General features: G+C 32.7%; 1 protein-coding gene and 1 long non-coding RNA gene across 2 annotated transcripts; one reads left to right on the top strand and one right to left on the bottom strand.

Annotated features, from left to right (window-relative positions):
• Positions 1-3,144: 3,144 nt before the first annotated feature.
• LOC21406923 (rRNA-processing protein EFG1) lies at positions 3,145-5,124 on the top strand. Its single transcript, XM_010105571.2, has 2 exons — positions 3,145-3,546; positions 4,884-5,124. The coding sequence occupies exons 1-2, from the start codon at positions 3,283-3,285 to the stop codon at positions 5,034-5,036; spliced, it is 417 nt and encodes a 138-aa protein (XP_010103873.1). The 5' UTR covers positions 3,145-3,282; the 3' UTR covers positions 5,037-5,124.
• Positions 5,125-12,124: 7,000 nt separating this feature from the next.
• LOC112092979 lies at positions 12,125-16,805 on the bottom strand. Its single transcript, XR_002902849.1, has 2 exons — positions 16,570-16,805; positions 12,125-12,476 (listed from the first exon to the last, which is right to left on the bottom strand). It is a non-coding gene; the product is annotated as an uncharacterized LOC112092979 (long non-coding RNA).
• Between the last annotated feature and the right edge of the window lie 3,256 nt (positions 16,806-20,061).

Raw genomic sequence — 20,061 nt, 5'->3', positions numbered from 1 at the left:
CTAAACCCGCCGACGCCGACACTGACTCTGCAACTTGACTTAATTTATTTGACCGATCTAAATTTAAATTTAAATTTTATTACGGTTAAAAATTTTTATAAAAAATTATATTTAATTTTTTTATTATAATAAAATTTTTTTATATAAAATTACATCTCAAATCAAATTAAAAATTTAAATTAATAAATTAAACCGGCTATTTGCAAAATATGGAATTATCTCCGTGATATGTGGAGAGTAGCGATTGGTTACGACCTTTTTGGTCCTAATATGTGTTGGAGAACAGACAGAAACGTGAGAATCTCCGCATAGAGTGGGCCCGACTTAGAAATTAGGTTTCCTAAAAATAAAATTTGTAAGAAAGAAACAAACAAAGAGTCTCTCTTAACGTTTTTAAAATAGTTTTGTTTTTGAGTATAAATATTAAAATGAGAATTTTTTTGAGAAATGATGCCAGTACTGTTTCTGAAATTGTTTGTTTTTTTTTTATTTTTTATTTTTTTTTCTCTTAGAGATTGTTTTGGCATTAAAAAAATGAAATTGTAATTATAACCTTAAAAAATGAAAATGACAATGTAAAAATAGTTTTCAACGATTTTTCATTTTCTTAGAGGGGGCTTGAGTCAAAATTAAAAAAAAGAAAAATAAATAAACTAAATTAATACCATACAAAATACTAGAAATCTCATAGTTTTTTTTCCCCCCCTCATTGTCTATTTCTGTGTTTTTCTATTAGTCCATATATACCCAACTTTATAGATTTAAATTGCAGGAGCTTATTGTAATCTTTATCAAAACACAAGAGTTTTATTAAATCCTACCAAATTTTAGGAAGGCAATCATACTAAATTATGCCTCATTAACTATCTTTGAATATGCCATGTCAACCATTCTATTTCTTCTGTTGACAAATTACGACAAATGAATGTTTTCAAACACTTTTATGCAGTTAATGAGCTGGTTCGATGACCACTTGAAAAGAAATTAGGACGCAACCATGGTCAAATAACCACTTTAAAAGAATTAGGATGTTAATCCCGAGTGTTTCCCGTTCTCTAGTCTTCATTTTGGAGACCAAGCTTCAGGGACGACGGGCTAATTTGATCAGAGATCGGTTGGGCTACACCGGCAGCCGGCGGCTTCCATGTCAATTGTGTTGGAGGAGTGGTGGGCTTGTTCTGCTACGGGACACAGCACCGTTGAAGTTGCTATCCTAACTGTTATTTAACCGATTAAATTATACCACACCATCTCATAATAAGTACAAATTAATTAGTCAAAAAGTAGTTTAATTTTTTTTACACGACATGATTTGATATGATTGATTAGACATTATAATTTTAGACAAAAAAATCTCAGCCAAAATTTACAATTAAATTACAATTAGTGTTATGTCAGCCATCTTTTTCTATTATAGGCAGATTTGCATGGAATGGGTGTTTTTAACAGTTTTATAAAAGTTAAGTGTGTGCAAACAAATGTCCATTTTGAAAAAATCGAAAGGAAAATTACATAAAGCCTATAATTCGAAGGGCATTGATGAAAAGAATCCTAAAATATTAGATACGTGCCCCTTTCGTTTTCAGTCAATTTTATTAATATTTTCTATGAAACTTCGGCCCCGTTAATTCACCGATTTGAGTTTAGAATTCGAGTTTTGCTCCAGTAAAAAGCTTTTAGAAATAATCACATCTAACTTTTTTACTACAGTAAAAAAATTTTCCCATAAAGTCGCATATCAATTCGAATTAAAAATTCGAATCAACGAGCTAAACAGGCTCTTCATTTTTTTCTCTTTCCTAGATTTATCCCTCAAATGGCTCAGGTGACATGCACGTGTTTAAATTCATCAAAACTCTATTTTATTTAGTATCAATAATTCATGTAATTTTGCTATATAAGAATTTCGAATTTGAACTGAATGCTGAAACTCTTCTTTAAAGGGTCAATTTACCGATTTATAATAATTTAGGGAGGATATATTGAAAACAAAAATGATGGCGTCACTTCTTTTTAACTTTTAATATTAAAAAGCTTAAAGTGGTTAATTGCAACAATATTTTGTTTTTATGGGACGATAATGTTCATGTATCTTTTGCTTCAATATTCAATATAGGTCTATATTTTTTAAAATTAGAAGACCAATTTTTTAATACAAGACGAGAACGTCGTACTAAGCTCCACCCCAGGCACGTACATCTTTTAGAAGAGACAAATATGTTTGAATTTTATCCTTTGCAAAATTATTGGACGAAAAGAGAATGAAAAGATAAAAACGCTTAATTCATAAACTATTTTTCTTTCTAAAAAAAAAAGAAAATAAATCATATTTTTTGAAGGGAGAAAATAAATTATTTTAAGATACTTCAAAACATCAAAACCCTAAAAAAAAGACAATTTTCTTGTGAGGAATTGCAAATACGCTGCACATAAAAATCTTTTAAAATCCCCTACAAAAAATCTTTTAAAATATTTATAGAAATTATATCAGGGTATTTTTGTCTTTTTAGTAAAAAAAAAGTATGCGAGAGTGGAAATTGACCGAATTTTTCAAATTTATAGAAAATCTTTGTAGTTTCTAGAAATAAAGGGATAAATTGAGAAAAAAAATTCAAATTAGAAAGTTATATATTTAGGTAATTTACCCTTATTTTTATATTAAAATTTTCTGTTTCGATCAATTTCTTGGCTGGCAAGTTTGAGGATTAAAATTGGAAATAAATCTAAATGAGTAAGAGGGCTATTCGATTTGTACATTAATATCGGCCAAAAAATGTTCCTTACGACATATATGCTTTCCTTTTCAATTTCTAAATGAAAATTACTGTTCTTATAATTAATGCAAAGGGCAACAAGAAATCGATTAAAAAAAAAAGAAAATAAAATTAGAGAGGGTAACAAGAAAATTGTTACAGGCTGTGATTGGCAATCTACCCAACTGCTAATAACTAAGCTTGAAGCATATACAGATTGCTAATTATTATTTATTACTATATATGTATGAATTTGACAACAAACCCTTCCTTAAAATATTCCTTGCCATACGTACGTATATAGAATGTCTGGCACAAAATGTCAATTGCCTTAAGATGGGCGCTATAAAAAGCCTATAATCTAGCTCTAACATTGCCTCTCATCAAATAATTTTTTCATCATTTTCTCTCCTTGGAGATCTCCTTTGCAAATCTTTCTCTCACTAGCATCTAGAGAGAGAAAGAAAGAGAAAGAGAGCTAGGTCGATCGATTCCTTTTGTTTTTCTCGGGAAACAAACAGCTAGCAATATGGGTAATTGTGGTAGTGCCCCGAAGACAAAGGGAGACGAAGACGCCAACGTCCCGGCACCGGCACTGGCACCGGAGATTTCGAAGGAAGAATCGGAGAAGGCCAATAGTACTGAAGAAGCCGCCGTTAGGGTAGAGCAAGAAGAAAAGACGATAACTGCTGACGACAGCAATGCTGATGCGGAGAAGAAGGATTCTGATGATACTGAGGTTAAGCCCGTCGATGACAACAACCAGCCATCTCTCGTGGCCTTGCTCACCGAGGTAATTATGCATTTTGTTGAACTTTAATAATAATAGTAATAATAATAATAATAATAGATTTGACAAATATATATGTATAATATGAACTAGATGATATATAGGTTTTGAGAAAAAGGCCAGACAATATAGAGGATATATCTTTGTGTGTGTATTGAATTGCACAGGATCGGGTATGATTCTTCCATGATAATAGACATGCGTAAATTATATATCACCTTGTACATGTATATAAATAAATACACAAACACATACGACGGCCACATATATACATCTGTGTGTTCATGTCTACACGTGTGTTTTTAACGCAGAAAATGTTTTGCTTTGTTTTCTTTACATTTTTGCTCTCTCAATAAATATAGCGTGCATTGCGTCAACGAATCATTAATAACTAACATGTGAGGGTTTTTTGTATATAGTTATTTGTCTATAAGTGCAATATATGTTGAGTGCACCGTATTATATTATATTATATTGTATTATATTGTATTATATTATATTGTATTATATTGTATTGTATTATATTGTATTGTATAATTTTTATGCAATACGGTGTCTTGATTGGTGATATTACTAAATATTATACTATTTTTACTAATATAATCTATTTACGTATTAGATTGAAATAAGGTAAAATTTAAACATAATTATAATCTAATTCGACACTAATCTCAACCCGAACCTAACATTTGGAGGAAACAAGAGAGAAAATAGAGTTGCTACATGGCGTCTTTTTACAAAAATATTTTAAAATGAGTCAAATTGTAATTTTCAAATAAAATTACAGGGCAAAAGTATAATTTTAAAAAAGTTGAGGGCTCAAAATATAATTTTTAAAAGTTTAGGGATCAAACATAATTTTTTAAAAGTTTAAGAGTCAAAATATATTTTTTAAAAGTTAAGGGGTCTAATGTAATTTTTAAAAATATAAACCCAACATTACTCTAGTCCCGAAACTCCCAACGTCAGTCCCAAAATCCAATCTTGAGCCTTGATGTTTGTGAAATATTTTATATGTTTTTAATATGATATTTTAAGTTAAATTGCATAATACGGTCTACTACATAGGTTTTTTTGGTATTAGATATCACATTTCATATTGTATTAATTTTAAATCTCATTAAATTATACAAAGTGTAAATATCTCCAAACATTGTATTATTATTAAATAATACAATACGAAATACTTATACGGTATACTAAACATACCCTAAACGTACTTGAAATATCTTTATATTCGTGACTCCTGCAAATTATCTGTATTGTGTATATATATCTATACATGTATATACAGAAACACAGATTTATATATCATTTTCTCTTATACACATATATGACAGACTGTAGAAAAGGAAGAAAAGATGGAGGATGAGAAGAAACCGGAAGATCCATCAGAAACAGAAGAACAGAAAGAGCCAAAGGATGAGCAGGAGAAGGAAAACACTGAGGCAGAAAAAGTATCTGAAGTTGCATCAGTTGCAATTACCCAATAAAAAAAAATGGAAAAAAAAAATGGAGAATACCTTATGAGGCTGTCCATGTAATTTAAGAGGGGCTTGTATTGTTTTTTCATTTAGAAAATGCGGCTTTTATGTTTCAAGATTTATATATAGCTACGTATTTGAATGGTTTGATGTAATTTGAATATATTTGTTTTTGAAGGTTTGTTTCTGTTTTTGTTTTGTTTTTGTTTTTGTTTTTTTGATTTTTTTGTTTTTAATTTGTGTACCGATTTCTAAGAGCTTAAGGTGGGATCTTCTTTTGTCCTTCAATTTCAAAACGTCGTAATTTCTTGTTTGCCATAGAATAATATGCCTCATGCGTTTGGATTTGCTTGCTTGGCGGTTTTGAAAGTAAAGGTTTCATAACTTCCCAATTATAGCTCCAATTCTAATGGTCCGCGACATTCACTTTTATGAATTAAAATTTGTTGTCTTATTTTTCTTGTTTTTTCAATTTAAATTTTAACATTTCATGAATTATTTAAGTATTTTTAATATTTTATTCTTAACTATTTATTTAATTAGATTTTTAATTTTAAACAACATGATAAATAATTAATAACGACATTGTCACTAAGATAAAAAAATTAGAATAACATGTTGAAATCCACTTTTAGATGGTAAAAGTCTTACATTATATTAGAGTTTCGTACAAACGGTCAGAAATGTCCTACGTAATGATAACACCTCTGGGATTAAGGGGATATTTATTACTTAGATTCGTTCTCTAATTTAAATCATAATTTATAATTCATTATAATATTTTCTCTCTTAAAAAATATATGTAAATTAAAAATAATTTTAATCACATAATTTTAATTTATGAATTAAATATCTCTTAAGTGTAATTAATAAAATGCATCCATAAATATAAATCTAAATATATAAAGAAAATAACATCCCGGGAGTCTTTGCGAAAACCATAGGACTTAGATAATTAGCTACGGCCTGAGCCCCTATACCATAATTACATGTCTTCCACAGTCTAATAAGCCACGTCCTAAACCTAAAGGGAGTAATGAGTAATAAACCACAAATGTTGCCGATTTCAACCTTTGTTGCTACATATTACTTATTAAGGTTTCATTTATTTTATCGATGTAAATTTACAATTTATTTTTTTTTACAGTAAAAAATTTTCAGAAACAGTGATATTTAACTTTTTTACTACAGTAAAAAATTCTTATATAAAATCACATCTCAATTCAAATTAAAAGCTCAAATCATCAAACTAAACGGCCCTTAAAAAATACACTCGTTACATTGTCGTTCTCCTTCCCCTTTTATTTGACCACATTTACAACTCTACCCTTCCAAAATTATTATCACATTTCACACACTGACACGATCCCTAAGCCCTCACCATTTGTCAACAACTTCCCAGACACCCACTGCATCACTCCCTGCCTGACTAACACGTGGACACCACAAGCTTATCCTACAGTGCACCAAGGCTACCTTTTACTTCTCATATTATTAACTCATTAAGGCCCCGTTTATTTCACCGATTTGAGTTTAGAATTCGAGTTTTGTTACAGTAAAAAGTTCTCAGAAACAGTCACATCTAACTTTTTTGCTACAGTAAAAAACTCTCACATAAAATCATATTTCAAGTCGAATTAAAAACTCGAATCAGTGAACTAAACGGGCTATAACTTCTTACCGTCCCTTTTGATCTGATGTCTCTCATTTTTCCGCCGGACAGGTTAGGCAAAAAGTGCTTGCCGGATCAAAGGCTAAACCTAAAAATAACAATAGAAAAACTTTAGTTTAGTTCGGATTTGATTTTTAATTCAAGTTAAGATGTGATATTTTCTGAGAGTTATTAACTGTAACAAAAAAAGTTAGATATGACATTTTTTAAAAGTTTTTAACTGTAAAAATTTAAAACTGAAAACTCAAATCGGTAAAATGAACAATACATTTATTTATAAAAAAAATATATTCCCTCTCTCCCCTTTGCCCTCTCATCTTCTCTCTGTTTTCCTCCTCTCTGTCGCAGTTTGAACTCAGATGTTCTTCTCTTTTGTCTGTCCTCTTCTCTATCTCCTTTAATCAATTCATGCCACCTCATTAAAAAAATGCCACTCTTTCTAACACACACCTCTACCCGGTTAACTTGGAGTATGCATTAAATACATGGGCCCACCACAGATTCTCTTTCTTCAATTTCAGCTGTGCGTCTGATAATAAATTTGAGCCCGTTTAGTTCGTTGATTCGAATTTTTAATTTAAGTTGAGATATAATTTTATGTGAAAATTTTTTACTGTAATAAAAAAAGTTAGATGAATTATTTCTGAGAGCTTTTTACTGTTGTAAAACTCAAATTCTAAATTATAATCAGTGAAATGAACGAGACTTTAATTTTTTAATTATATTCCTTATCGCCCACGTACTCTGTAAAACCTTTCTAATTGTAAAATATATTATTATTATGGAGATTCTTAATATAATTATAAATTAAATTTTTTATTTATTAAATCTGTATAAAATCACTTAAAAATTAAAAAAAAAATAAATTTAATGATTAAAAAAAACTAATATATCGATTCGTCAAGCGTATAAGAGAATCTCTATTTTTATTAATCAAATAACTTTGAAATGTATGCCAAATCTTATAAATCTATGGAGGATGGTAAACTTGAGGTATAAGTTTCTATATTACACATACATTTTAAAATATTCAGATTCTATACCACTAAAACATATTTGTATACATAGTGATTTAATCCCAACCCTTCAAAACCTTAACCTTAGAATTCCTAAATCTTCAAACCTAAAGCTCAATTAAAGCACCTTGTGCAAGCTCGACCAAAACAAAGACGAAGCAAAGGGGAAGGTGCGAGTTGGGGCTATAGTGAGCGGTGACGGAATCAATTTTTTACTTTAATGAGGGCAAGTTTACACTTTATTTTTTCAAAAAACAAATAACATAAGAGATATACAAAGAATTGTAGTATAATGTTTTTTAAGAACTATTAGATACATGTTGAGAATTTCATAGTATGAAAAAATACCCCATTATAAGACTTTGTCTTGAAACTTAATTTTTTCATTAAAAGATTGTTTGTTTTGCATTTGTTTTTATTTTTAATGTAATTTTGATTAAATCTGAGGTTCATAATTGCGCACTACTGATGAGAATAAAATTGAGTATATACATTTCATTAAATATCATACCCTATATTCTAGATTGTATTATATTCATAGGTTCAAATTTTAAAATTATGATGCATTCTTTCATTTCAACAATAAGTGGTTAATATAGCTACAAAACAGATCAAAGCGCCCTTAATAAAATAAAAAAAGGAAAAAATTGCAACATGTTTTTAATATTAGGTTTTTTCCATAGTTAAAATCAACCACACATCATAGAAAAGTAAGGATTTAACATGAATTTAAAATGTGATAATAAAAATATGACGTAGTCCAAAATATAAGCTACCATAAAAGATATTACGGTAGATTATGAATAAAATAGTTCAGTTTGTAAAAGAAATCTGGATATAAAATAAAAAAAAAGGTCAGTGGGGCATACACGAATATTTTCATAAGGAACGTCTTTGAATATAAATAAATAAATAAATAAATAAATAAATAAATAAAGCAAGATGGATACCAGAGTGCTCCCCTAGCTGATCTGGACACTTTTTTGCGTTCCTTCTTCCCAACTCTTCGAGGAAAAAAGAGTTTTTCTTCGTGATCTCCCAAATCAACTCTCCTTCTAATCCGACAGATCCAACACCAACGTTTTTTTTTTTTTTTTTGATAATTAGATCCAACACCAACGTTGAGAAAGAGAGTACGAGCCGCTAGGGGAAGATAACCTCGTTATGTCGGGAACTAATGTACTTTCGAAACCCTATGTTCGGAAACTGCCAGCTGTGAGCGCAGAAAGGCTATAATACCCTTAACCCTTTTTTTTATATTGTTTTTTGCCCTTTACAGCGCGTCGTTTGTGCGGAAAAGTTGGCTGCCGTTTGCTACAACTATAAAGCAGATGTGAGGAAACTGCTAGAGACTTCGGAAACCACTAGGATTCGAATATCTGGTTGGCAAATTCGATTTCGAATCGGGTAATATGTTAAAATGACTTTCCAACAAAGTGAAATTAGTAAAATGACATTCTTTTATTTTTTTATGAAGAAAGACATTTACTCATTTTTTGTAAAATGAGGTCATTTTATAAATAAAATTTTTTAAAAAGTTTTTTTACTAATAAAACTTTTCAAAAGAGTTATTTTTACGAAGGCCTCTTTAGAGTCGAACTACGAAAGAGAAAACAAAAGTATAAAAAGCAACGTAGAGAGAGAGAGATCCGATTAAAATAGTGTTTATAGATATAAATAATAGAGGTAAACTCTTTTTTTTTACTTTGCTTTTCTTAGATTTATGCGTATTTAGGTTTTGTTATATATTAATAACAATGTAAACCTTTTTGTTTTATTGGGATGTTTTGAAGATTCGTGATTTAGAAAAGAAATTATTTGCTTAGATTTCTTTACCTGTGACACAAAAATATATGAATGAATGTGATTGCTCTTATGTTATTAGGTAATGGACGGAGAAATCGATAAGGTGGATCGAGTTCTCTAACTTACCTGACTTTATATTGCATCAAATATTGTCGTTTCTTCCCAGAAAAGATGCAAACAGAACGTGTGTATTGTCTAAAAGATGGAATTCGATTTGGAATTCCTTTCCTATATTTGATATTAGAGAAACTGATCGGAAGAAAGCCCCAGACGTAATGAACCTGGTGGAAAAGTCCTTGCATAGTTTCATTGGGAAGAAATTGCGAATGCAGACATTTAATCTCTTTGTGATCTTTCGTGATGATAAGTTGTTTTCGATGATTGATCCATGGATGACGTTAGCTCTTGATAACGGTGTTCAGGAGATTTTCTTATATGTTGGTGTCAATGGTGGTGATGAGAGGCGTTATTATGCTCTGCCTGAAACAACATTTGTCGTCAGATCAATAGATGTTTATTCCAAGTTTTATTCTCTTCGAAAGCTAACACTGGAATGCATTTCCATAAGCGGAGATATTATTCAAAAGATCATCCGCAACTGTCCTAACCTTGAGTATTTTGAGCTCTGGAATTTGCTTGGACTGAAAACTATTGAGATTTCTAAACTTGATAAACTTGAGGTAGTTGTAATAGGGGTTCCACGCATACAAGAACTTGAGAGAGTTGATATTGATGCACCAAATCTTAAGCAATTCATTTTCCGGTCTTATGTACTACGATTACCTTGTAGCGTGAATTTGACTTCTTGTCATCATCTGAAGGAACTAGTTCTAAGCAATTGTCGCATCACGGATGACTCGTTTCATTCGCATCTTTCTAGATTTCCCCTCCTTGAGAACCTCGACATAGTTGATTGCCGTATGTTGCGAAGGATTAGAATTTCCGCGCAGCGGCTTAAGAGACTTGAACTAAGGCCCGGTCAAAATATTGAGGTGATTGAAATTGATGCTCCAACTCTATTGTCTTTCAGATTCACGGCTTATAATAACATGCCTCTCTTCTTTTCCAAGAACGTTCCATGTCCAATGGAGATTTAAGTATTCAATGCTTACACAGAGTCGAACTTTTAGTTCTTGGTTCCTTGACTTGCGGAAATTTCTTGGAGCTACACCTCAAAGAAAACATCTTTGGCTAATGATCGGTGAGAACGAGGTATGGTTAATAGTACTATTACTGTTGTTGAAGATGTTGTAGTTTCTTGCAATATTTCCTTTTCATGTGACGGATTGCTGGTTTGTGAATTGAAGGTTACTTTTGATCTTGAAGAATTAGGAGATGGGGAAATTTCTCCGATGGTCCCAGTTGACTGTTTAGAGCTAGATTATTTGTTTGTCAAAAAGGAAGTAGATTGTGAGATGGCCTACTCTGGAGTTGTCATCCAAAGACTATATCTGTTCCCGCGTGTTCTATGTTCCGGAAAAATTGCGTAGAGGTTTGATTTTTTACCTTTTTTTCGTATTTTAACACTTATATTTGTTGGAAGCTCGTGTGTGATAGATAATTACCTCGAATGGATTGCAGTTATTCCTCAGCTTTCTTTCGCATGCCATGGAACTCGTGATCAATGTTAATGCGAAATTTGTGTGTGTACAACAGCATTTAGTAAAAATTTTTACATGCTTTCAGGAAATGTGTATTACCAAGATTTTAGATTTGTCAATAGCATTTTTCTTTGGTTTGCAATTAGATTTTGTAGACGTTTATGGTCATACGTCTTGTTTTCTTGTATGTAGGTTCTTTATAAGAGGCTATTAGACAGAGAACAACCAGTTTACCCTTTGAGGTGCTACCTGAGGCGTGCGCCTCATTCCCCCACCCTCAAAGCTTACCCTTTGAGGCAGTTTTGAAGCGCCTCACCACGAGGTGCGCCTTGAGGCGCACGCCTCAGGCGCTTTTTAAAACCTTCCCAACAAGCTTGAAAAAGTGACAATATATACACATCCGGCCCCGGAGACTTATTCCCTTCGCGCCCAAAAACTTCCCTTTTTACCTCATCCTCCTCGAACGGTTTCTCCAAATCAGCCGCTGCCGTCTCCGATATTGGACTCCACTCCAAACCTTCAATACCTCTAAACTGGCCGCTAGAAGAGGAATAAAGATTACTTAAAAAAAGTTGTAATTTCACCCACAGTATCATCCTCACTCTCAATACTACTACCGTCAGCTGCTTCAATCTTGAAATCACATTCCTCGCCTTGAGATGTCAACTTCTAACAAGGAGAGGTCACGCTGCACCAATCATGCTCAAGCGAGGGAGCTCGCCTTACAACAGGAGGGTGACTAATCAACAAGAACAAATTCTGCAATTATCGCATCTCCGACCAATATGCCTTTGATGGACTCTCGAAACTTAGGCTGATTACGACAGACAACCTATGGAGAAGGAAAAATCCAAGCGCACCTAACTGTCCATTGATTCCTAAATCAGATTCTACTTTGATGATAATTATGTTAATAAGTTACCAAAATGGTTCGAGAGTTAGTTTTATAGAACTAAGTATACAACACGTAGCTTGTAACTGCTTTCTAAGAGTTGTGAAGAGTGAAAGCAACAGAATCTGGTATAGATTAGTTTACACTTTGTATGCGCTTTGTGTACTAATAATCATCAATAATAGTTCAGCTCATTACAGCCCTTACATTCTCAGAATATTCAATCTCTCTTGTTTTGTCTACGACACACCAGATAAAGAGCAACCAATAGCATTCAACAATCCACAAAACTTGTAGTTACCTGGATTGCAACTGCATAGACCATCCATCGGAACTCCTCCATACTAGGCTTGGGAAGCATAGCAGCAGGTTTGCCTTTTTCATCGTCTTTGTTGCTCGCAAACAACACATCCGAGTCTTTACAAACAAGTCAAACACTGACGAACATCTTGTCTGCAAAACCTAACAAAGGAATCCAATTAGTTAAATAAACTGACAACACTTGAAGGGACTGATTGTTAAAACTTCAAGGAACATAGCCACATCAAAACTATCATTACAATTCATCCCATGTCTCAGATCCATGACTTGAGAAAAATCGTTCTTTTAAAAATAAAATTCGAAAACAGAGTTCCTAACATCACATAGACAAAACAAGCATACACCATAGTAGTAAATGAGTTCCTAACATCACATAGACAAAACAAGCATACACCATAGTAGTAAATGAGTTCCTAACATCACATAGACAAAACAAGCATACACCATAGTAGTAAATGAGTTCCTAACATCACATAGACAAAACAAGCATACACCATAGTAGTAAATATGTTAGATTCTACGGAAATCTTCATCTTTTTCATTGTTTTCACAAACCTTATATTACCATGACGACTTAAATTAGCCCATATCCCATCCGTTCTCAGGAAAGAAAATTCAAAACCACAAAAATCCCTAACAATCCATGAAAAATCAGATCTTTCGTAAGGAACATCTTTGAAAATAAATAAATGAAGCAAGATGGATACCAGAGTGCTCTCCTAGCTGATCTGGACACTTTGTTGCGTTCCCTCTTCCCAACTCTTCGAGGAAAAAAGAGTTGTTATTCGCGATCTCCCAAAATAACTCTCATTCTGATCCGACAGATCCAACACCACCATCTTTTTTTTTCTAATAATTAGATCCAACACCAACGTTGGGAAAGAGAGTACGAGCCGCTAGGAGAAGATAACCTTGTTATGTCGGGAACTAATGTACTTTCGAAACCCTATGTTTGGAAACTGCCAGCTGTGATGCGCAGAAAGGCTTTAATACCCTTAACCCTTTTTTTTATTGTTTTTGCTCTTTACTACGCGTCGTTTGTGCGGAAAAGATTGCTGCCGTTTGCTATAAGCATAACAAAAGATTGCTGCCTTTATCTCATCATCAATAACCAACATTGAGATGGGTTTACTAGAGATCGTAAATGTTGAACGACTTGAAGTAGAACCAAAATAAGTTTCTGATGAGTGAGCTGACCTTGTATTTCTAAATTGAGGTTTAGCCGGTTGTGAATGGCCAACGGTAGAGTTAGGGGGGGACGACGAGGAGCTTAAGGTGGAGGAGCCCGATCATGATATTCCTTATACAATCTATGCAGTGTGTCCTCAACCCCGCTTAATAATGTGGCAAATGTCAAATCATCATAGATACACTTGAAGGCAAGAGCAAGATAATCCAACTTATATCTTGGATCAAGAACCAAGCCAAAAAACATCATGTGATTCATTTTCTTGATATTTTCCCAATACTTATCAAACTTCTTATTTATCATCGTTGCAATTTCATTCAAAAGAGGATCATCACACTCCTCTAACTTAATCAACTCTCGTTTGACAGCACAAATATCTTTGAAATAGAAGTTTGAAGTGATATAATATGAACCACTAAACTTCTTCGTCAAAGTGTAAAACTTTCCTAAAAACCTCTGCAAAACCTTTGCATTGTCCCAATCCGTCTCATTTAGTGGACCCTCTATCTTTTTATCTTTTATGACTTCCTCAGAGTAAACACAATAGTTTTGATCCATTAAGTATGTAAAGTTCCACATCGTCTTCACATCCAAACATAATAGGGCAGTTGAGTTGATGTTTTCTTCCTTCATGCACTCTTTAAACTTCTTAAGGTGTTGAGGTGAGGACCTAACATACCTAACTGCATTGCAGATGCTTGCAATAGAATATGCTAAGTCTGTGAGCCCATTATTAACAATCAAGTTGAGAATGTGACAGACACATTACATATGTAGTGTTTGGCCATCTAAGTCGAGAAAACTGGAGATATCTTTGGCCATGTTCATTTCACCAATTTGAGTTTTGCTACAGTAAAAAGCTCTCAGAAACAATCACATCTAACTTTTTTGCTACAAAAAGCTCTCACATAAAGTTACATCTTAACTCGAATCAATGAACTAAACGGGCTATTTGACTTTTCTCTTCAACCTGTCCATAGCCACATCAGACAATGCATTGTCTATTGTAACTGTGAACAACGCAGTTATTCCCCAATCATTAAGGCAAGCCAAAATCTCTTGTGAAATTGTTTCTCTTTTATGATTCGGAACTTGGATGAAATTAATGATCATTTTCTGCATATTTCAATCTTTATCAATCCAATGAGCGGTCAAACACATATAACTAATGTTCTGAATTGATGTCCAAGTATCAATCGTTAAACACACTCGTTGCTTTCCCAAAACTTTCTTGAAATTCTTCTTCTCATCCAAAAACATATGGCAAACATCCCTTGCAATTATTATCCTTGAAATGTCAAACACTCTAGGATTCAAGTACGCCGAATAGCGCTTAAACCCTTTACCTTCCACGTGTCGGAACAGTAACTCATCCAATACGATGTACTCCAAAATGGCTCTCTTATACCCCTCCTTAGACCAAGCTCTTAGTGTCTATTACTAGTAGCAACATCCTCATCATATGCGCCGGTCTTCTTGGTAAATTGAATGGTCTTTTGTTTATTTTTATTCTCTTAATTCATCAAGCAACTTTCTACATGACCCTTTCATTGTAGACGTGCCATTCTTTTTTGAGCGGCATAAGTGACACCACAATGCTTGCAAGTAGCCTTCTTAGTTTTTTCATCCCTCGTGAAATGCTGCCAAACCGGGCTTACTTATCGGGCTCTCTTCCTTTTCTTAGTACCTTTCCCTTCTTCCTCAGTTGTCTCTTGTATTTCAATAGTTTTGGTTTCCTTTTTATTAGACTGAGGCTCTACCTCTTTTTACTTTTCCGATGAAGACGTCTATAAGAATTAAGAATCCAAGCCCTTCCAAGATCCAATTTAAACAAATTAAAAACAACATCATCCATATGATGCCAGCTTTAATGATTACTAATTTTTAGAATCTTTCATTACATATAATCAAGTATTATGCCATAAAAGAAAAGAAAGTCTAATTCGTAAATATGAATCATACTAATTTCAAGCTTAAACCAAAATGATAAAAGAAACGATTTCAAACATAAGGATTTAGATAACAGTGACATTTAGTACTATTGGATCAAGCTTAAACACAATCATTCATTTTGGAGTGTTGCTTGATGTGCTAGTCGAGGCACTTTCTCACACATCCAGTCAAACTTCATTCATTTTGTTGTTTTCGTTTTAAGTTTTATTAATATATTTTAGACCAACCAGTTCTAAATAATTTTGGACTTCCGTGGGTAGAAATCTCACAAGTGGAAAAGGATCCATATTAATAAAGACTAGGCATTTTGAAAATATGAGATTAGTTTTGGTTTCTGCTCAATTGGGAGAGATGTTTATAGACAGCCCAAATAAAATATACATCACAACCGTTAACCATTTACGGTTGCAAAACTCTTAAATGCGATGTTAGTCTCTCTGATTGAAATCTTTGCTAAATTGAAAAATTACCATATGAGCAAATGTGACCTTTAACCGCTCAGCCCTACGGCTCTTATCGATTGTTTATTGTCCTAAATTTTACTGAACTTATAATTCAAGCTTTCGATATCACATTTAGAGGACCAAAATACAAACTACTGTCAAACCAATGTGTTACCTTTTATTTCATGTATCCCAATACGCACCCGGATAAAATTGACCTCCCAGTACTGAATCACCTGCACACAATGTACAAATGCTAACCAACGCTAAAGATGCCTACATTACATCTCACTCAGGCTAAATAACATTCTATATATAAATATCTAAACGCGCGTACAAATTTATGAAAATACTTAAATGTATCAATACAGAACTTCTAAGGCAATGTTTGTATTGATTCCTGCATCATCTAGATCGATGATTTTATAATGTGTTCACATATATCAGAAAATCAAATGAAAAAAAAAAAAGAGAATACGAACCAAAAACCTAAATTAACTCAATGAAACCCCATCAAAACCTAAATTATTAGCTTAGCTTCATTATTCGGAGAAAATGGAAAAAAATTTGAAAACTGAGGAAAACAAACAAACAAGATGGAAATAATTGGAATTCGAAAATGGAGAAACAGATTAGAAGAAAGCGAAACCTCTTTCTACGCCGATCGAAGGCTGAGAAAATTGATTCGGAACTACTTTGTTGCTCGCACTTGTTCGAGAGAAAATTTCCACCGTTTGATCTGGAGAGTGGATAAAACGAACAAATTTTCACCGTTTGGCAGAGGGCGGACGTGTGAGGAGGACTGAAGAGAGAGCTGGAGCGGCGGCCGGCGGCTAGGGTTTCTTTCCCCAAATCACCGAGAGTCGAGACTGTGAGAGTGAGAGAGTAAATGGAAGAAAAGAAATGAGGAGAGTGAGAGTTCAGTGGAGACTTCTTAGAAGAGAGGCAAAAAAAAAAACGACAACAAATAGGATAATGAGAGCAAAAAACGACAACATTCAAAAAAAATTTTGGATTGTCGATTCGGTTTTTAATCGAACCTCTAAACTCAAAATTAAAATGGTTTTTTTTACAGTCCTAACAAAAAGCAAACACAGTCTTTGTTTGATTGTCATTTTTCAGAAAAAAGAAAAAGAAAAAGAAAGAGAGAGAAAATCTTATCGTTTTCAAATGGAAGAAATGTCTAGTAGACAAATAGCGTGCAAAAGTTTCGGACTTTTTGTCGTATATATTAACTTATTTTTAAACGCACATCGTTTCTTGTTTCGATTGCTACTAGTTCAGGTTTATTCATGTATTGAAAGTATCAGCGTTTTAAAGAAGGAAAAAAAAAAAAAAACTTACATTTGCACATAGCATTTAAACATTATATAAAAATGCAAATCAAACTCAAAGATCTAAAAAGTGACACCAGTAATACTAAACTACGCGTGCCAAATTACGGATCAAAAATTAAAAAAAGTAAATAACGGTGAGATTTGAGGAAAATATTAGGAAGAAGTGAAAAATAGATTTAATAAGTCATAAACCATAACCCACAAGGGCTTAAAATTGTGAGAAAACACACTGAATAGCATATTTTATATGTGTTTCTAAAGTAAATAACATGTTTTTAAAAATTAGTAAATTAGATCACACGTTAATTTTAACCAAATTTTAACATGTTCTAAAGGAGTGATTGGGTGCATAAGAGTACTGTTTTCATTAGGATTTGAATTCTAACGATTTTTTTTTTATAATAAAATACGAGTCATAAATATCGAAAAAAAGAAAAGAAAAACATTAAAGGAAATATTAAATGAAGAATGTTGAATTTTATTTAATAAGGTTCTCACAAAATTTAAATTCTTGTTTAATTTTTTTTTATTTAAATTTTATGAACCAAACGAGTAAGCGTCAATTACTGGTTGTACTGTTTGTAGTGTGGTTTCTCTGTCTTTTGAGTACTACTGTTTCTCTGTTTTCGATGATTTGCCAAAGAATTTTTTTTTTTTTTTTTTTGAGATTTCCTTTTTGTATGTTTTAAGTAGTACTACAGTGGAACTTGGTAGTGAAAGATATTTATTTGATGTGAATCTGTGATCAATCTACTTGTTTGCGCTTTATGTTATACATCTTTTCATTCGAAAACAAAAAGAAAGTGGAGTTCTTTTTCGAAACTGGAATTATTCTTTTGACGTTTGTACAACTTGGAGATCTACTTCTAAAATGTTCTACTTATTGTGTATATAAAAAAAAATATATATATTTTTTGTTTATTCAAGCTTGCAACAAGATCTAAACTGACTCGGAGAAATCTAAAACTCAATCATGTTTGAATTATCAATACACCTACTGAAGAAACTGAAAATTGGTTGTGGATTTTTAATACCCGGGGCCTGATCTTAACCTAACTTCTAGATCGGTAGAAATGGACCAGGGGCGGCGGCCAGGGGTGACTCAACAACTTCTCATTGCAGATTTGAGCCCCTCAGCATTGTGAGATTGTTGGTGCAGGATGTGTCAAACACCTGCACCTTCGGGAACTACAAGAATGATGGCGGCAGCGGCCGCGGCGGCGGCATCACGGTCATGATCATAGAGGCTCAGACAACGGTTTTTGGACATACTACGGAGTTGTATGGGTCTTGTTTTGTCTCATCAAGGTGGTTGATTGGGGATGAAAAATCACATCTATGAAAGTTCGGATAATGAAGATGTCACATTTTGAAGAAATGGTTATTCCGACGACTTCCAACAACGAATGTAGCTTCCTCCCGACGGCTCAACGCTGAAGGTGCATGGTCCCAATTCCCAAACTCAAGCTTAAAGAGCTTTGGAAGGGACTCTTTCTGTTAAGCCGTCCTACTGATAAGATCAATTTTTAGACTATTAGATCTAATTAAAATCAAATTAAATTGAAGCCGTCCTACTGATAAGATCAATTTTTAGACTATTAGATCTAATTAAATTAAAAAAAATAATTTTTAATATAAATTTAACGGCTAAAAACAGTTGAGAAAATTGAAACTATCGGTAGTTTTATTTTTCTAGTTTTAGGGAGAAACTCTTGCTTTGCAATGAGCAGGGAGTTATTAAAATGGACATTAAAATCTTCGTCAAAGTTGGGTGCCCACTGGCGGTGTTAGCTTTGGGTTGCTTTAAAACGTAAATGAACTCCTAAGCACAATTATTCTAGAAAAATTGAAAACTAAATTAAGAGTGCTTAAGTACAATTCTCTCAGGTGTCAAAAATTGTCTTAAATATTAAATGTAGTGCATATACACAGTACTTGTATAAAAGCAGTTGGAGTAGTTTTATTTGGACTAAGAGGCTTGCAAAATTTTCTTTCTTCACTCCCTACAATAACTAGAACTCACTAATGGAACAAGATACCAAAATCTTACGTTTATTTAAACAATCCGAATATTTAGAAAAATTATTCAATTATGTATTTTGTGATCATAATTTTAAACAATAAAAGACTAAATTATCTCATATATATGAGGCTAATTGAGGTAACCGGCACTGTCTATAAATTTTGAGCATAATGATATTTTGGTGTCTTAACTATTACTTTTAGTATATTTGTCCTTAAACTTTTATTTTTTGACATTTTTGCTACATGCATTAAAATTGATGAAGGAATTTTAAAATTCAACACATAGATAATCATCTGTCATCGCATGAAACTAACCTATCTAAACTTTAATATTAACCCCGATCTAGAAAAGGAAATAACAAAATAACAAATAAACTTCCAGTTTGAATTCAAAAGATAAAAGATAAAGTGTTGTTGAAATTGGCATGCGATGTTCGGTTAAATGGTGGGCAGCAACCGGTTAACCGGTTGGTGAATTTTATTAGCTCCATGCCGCATGACTATTTCATGTTGTAATCCATCACTACTATTCCTTTGAAAGAAAATAGGACATAATTGGTGCGTTTGGAACTCGTTTCAAAATAATTTTATTTTTTATATGAAAATGAAAATGAAAACGTTTTCAATCTCAGACATAAATCATTTTTGAAAATGAGTTTGATAGTTTTATCAAAAGATTATTTTCAGTATAAAAAAATCTATTAATGTATCTCTCTCTCTGCTCGAGAGAGGAGAAAACGAAAATAAAAAATGAAAAATGACTAAAAGTCGTTTTTCAT

The sequence above is a fragment of the Morus notabilis genome, unplaced genomic scaffold (assembly GCF_000414095.1).
Source record: "Morus notabilis unplaced genomic scaffold, ASM41409v2 Scaffold165, whole genome shotgun sequence".
Taxonomy (NCBI): domain Eukaryota; kingdom Viridiplantae; phylum Streptophyta; class Magnoliopsida; order Rosales; family Moraceae; genus Morus; species Morus notabilis.
The sequence above is the reverse complement of the archived record's forward strand: the minus strand, read 5'-3'. Positions and strand labels throughout refer to the sequence as shown.

Excerpts from the sequence above, each read along its gene's own strand:
- LOC21406923 (XM_010105571.2), top strand. The coding sequence starts at position 3,283 with ATGGGTAATTGTGGTAGTGCCCCGAAGACAAAGGGAGACGAAGACGCC. Across the intron at positions 3,547-4,883 it reads TCGTGGCCTTGCTCACCGAG|ACTGTAGAAAAGGAAGAAAA; the intron begins GTAATTATGCAT and ends CATATATGACAG.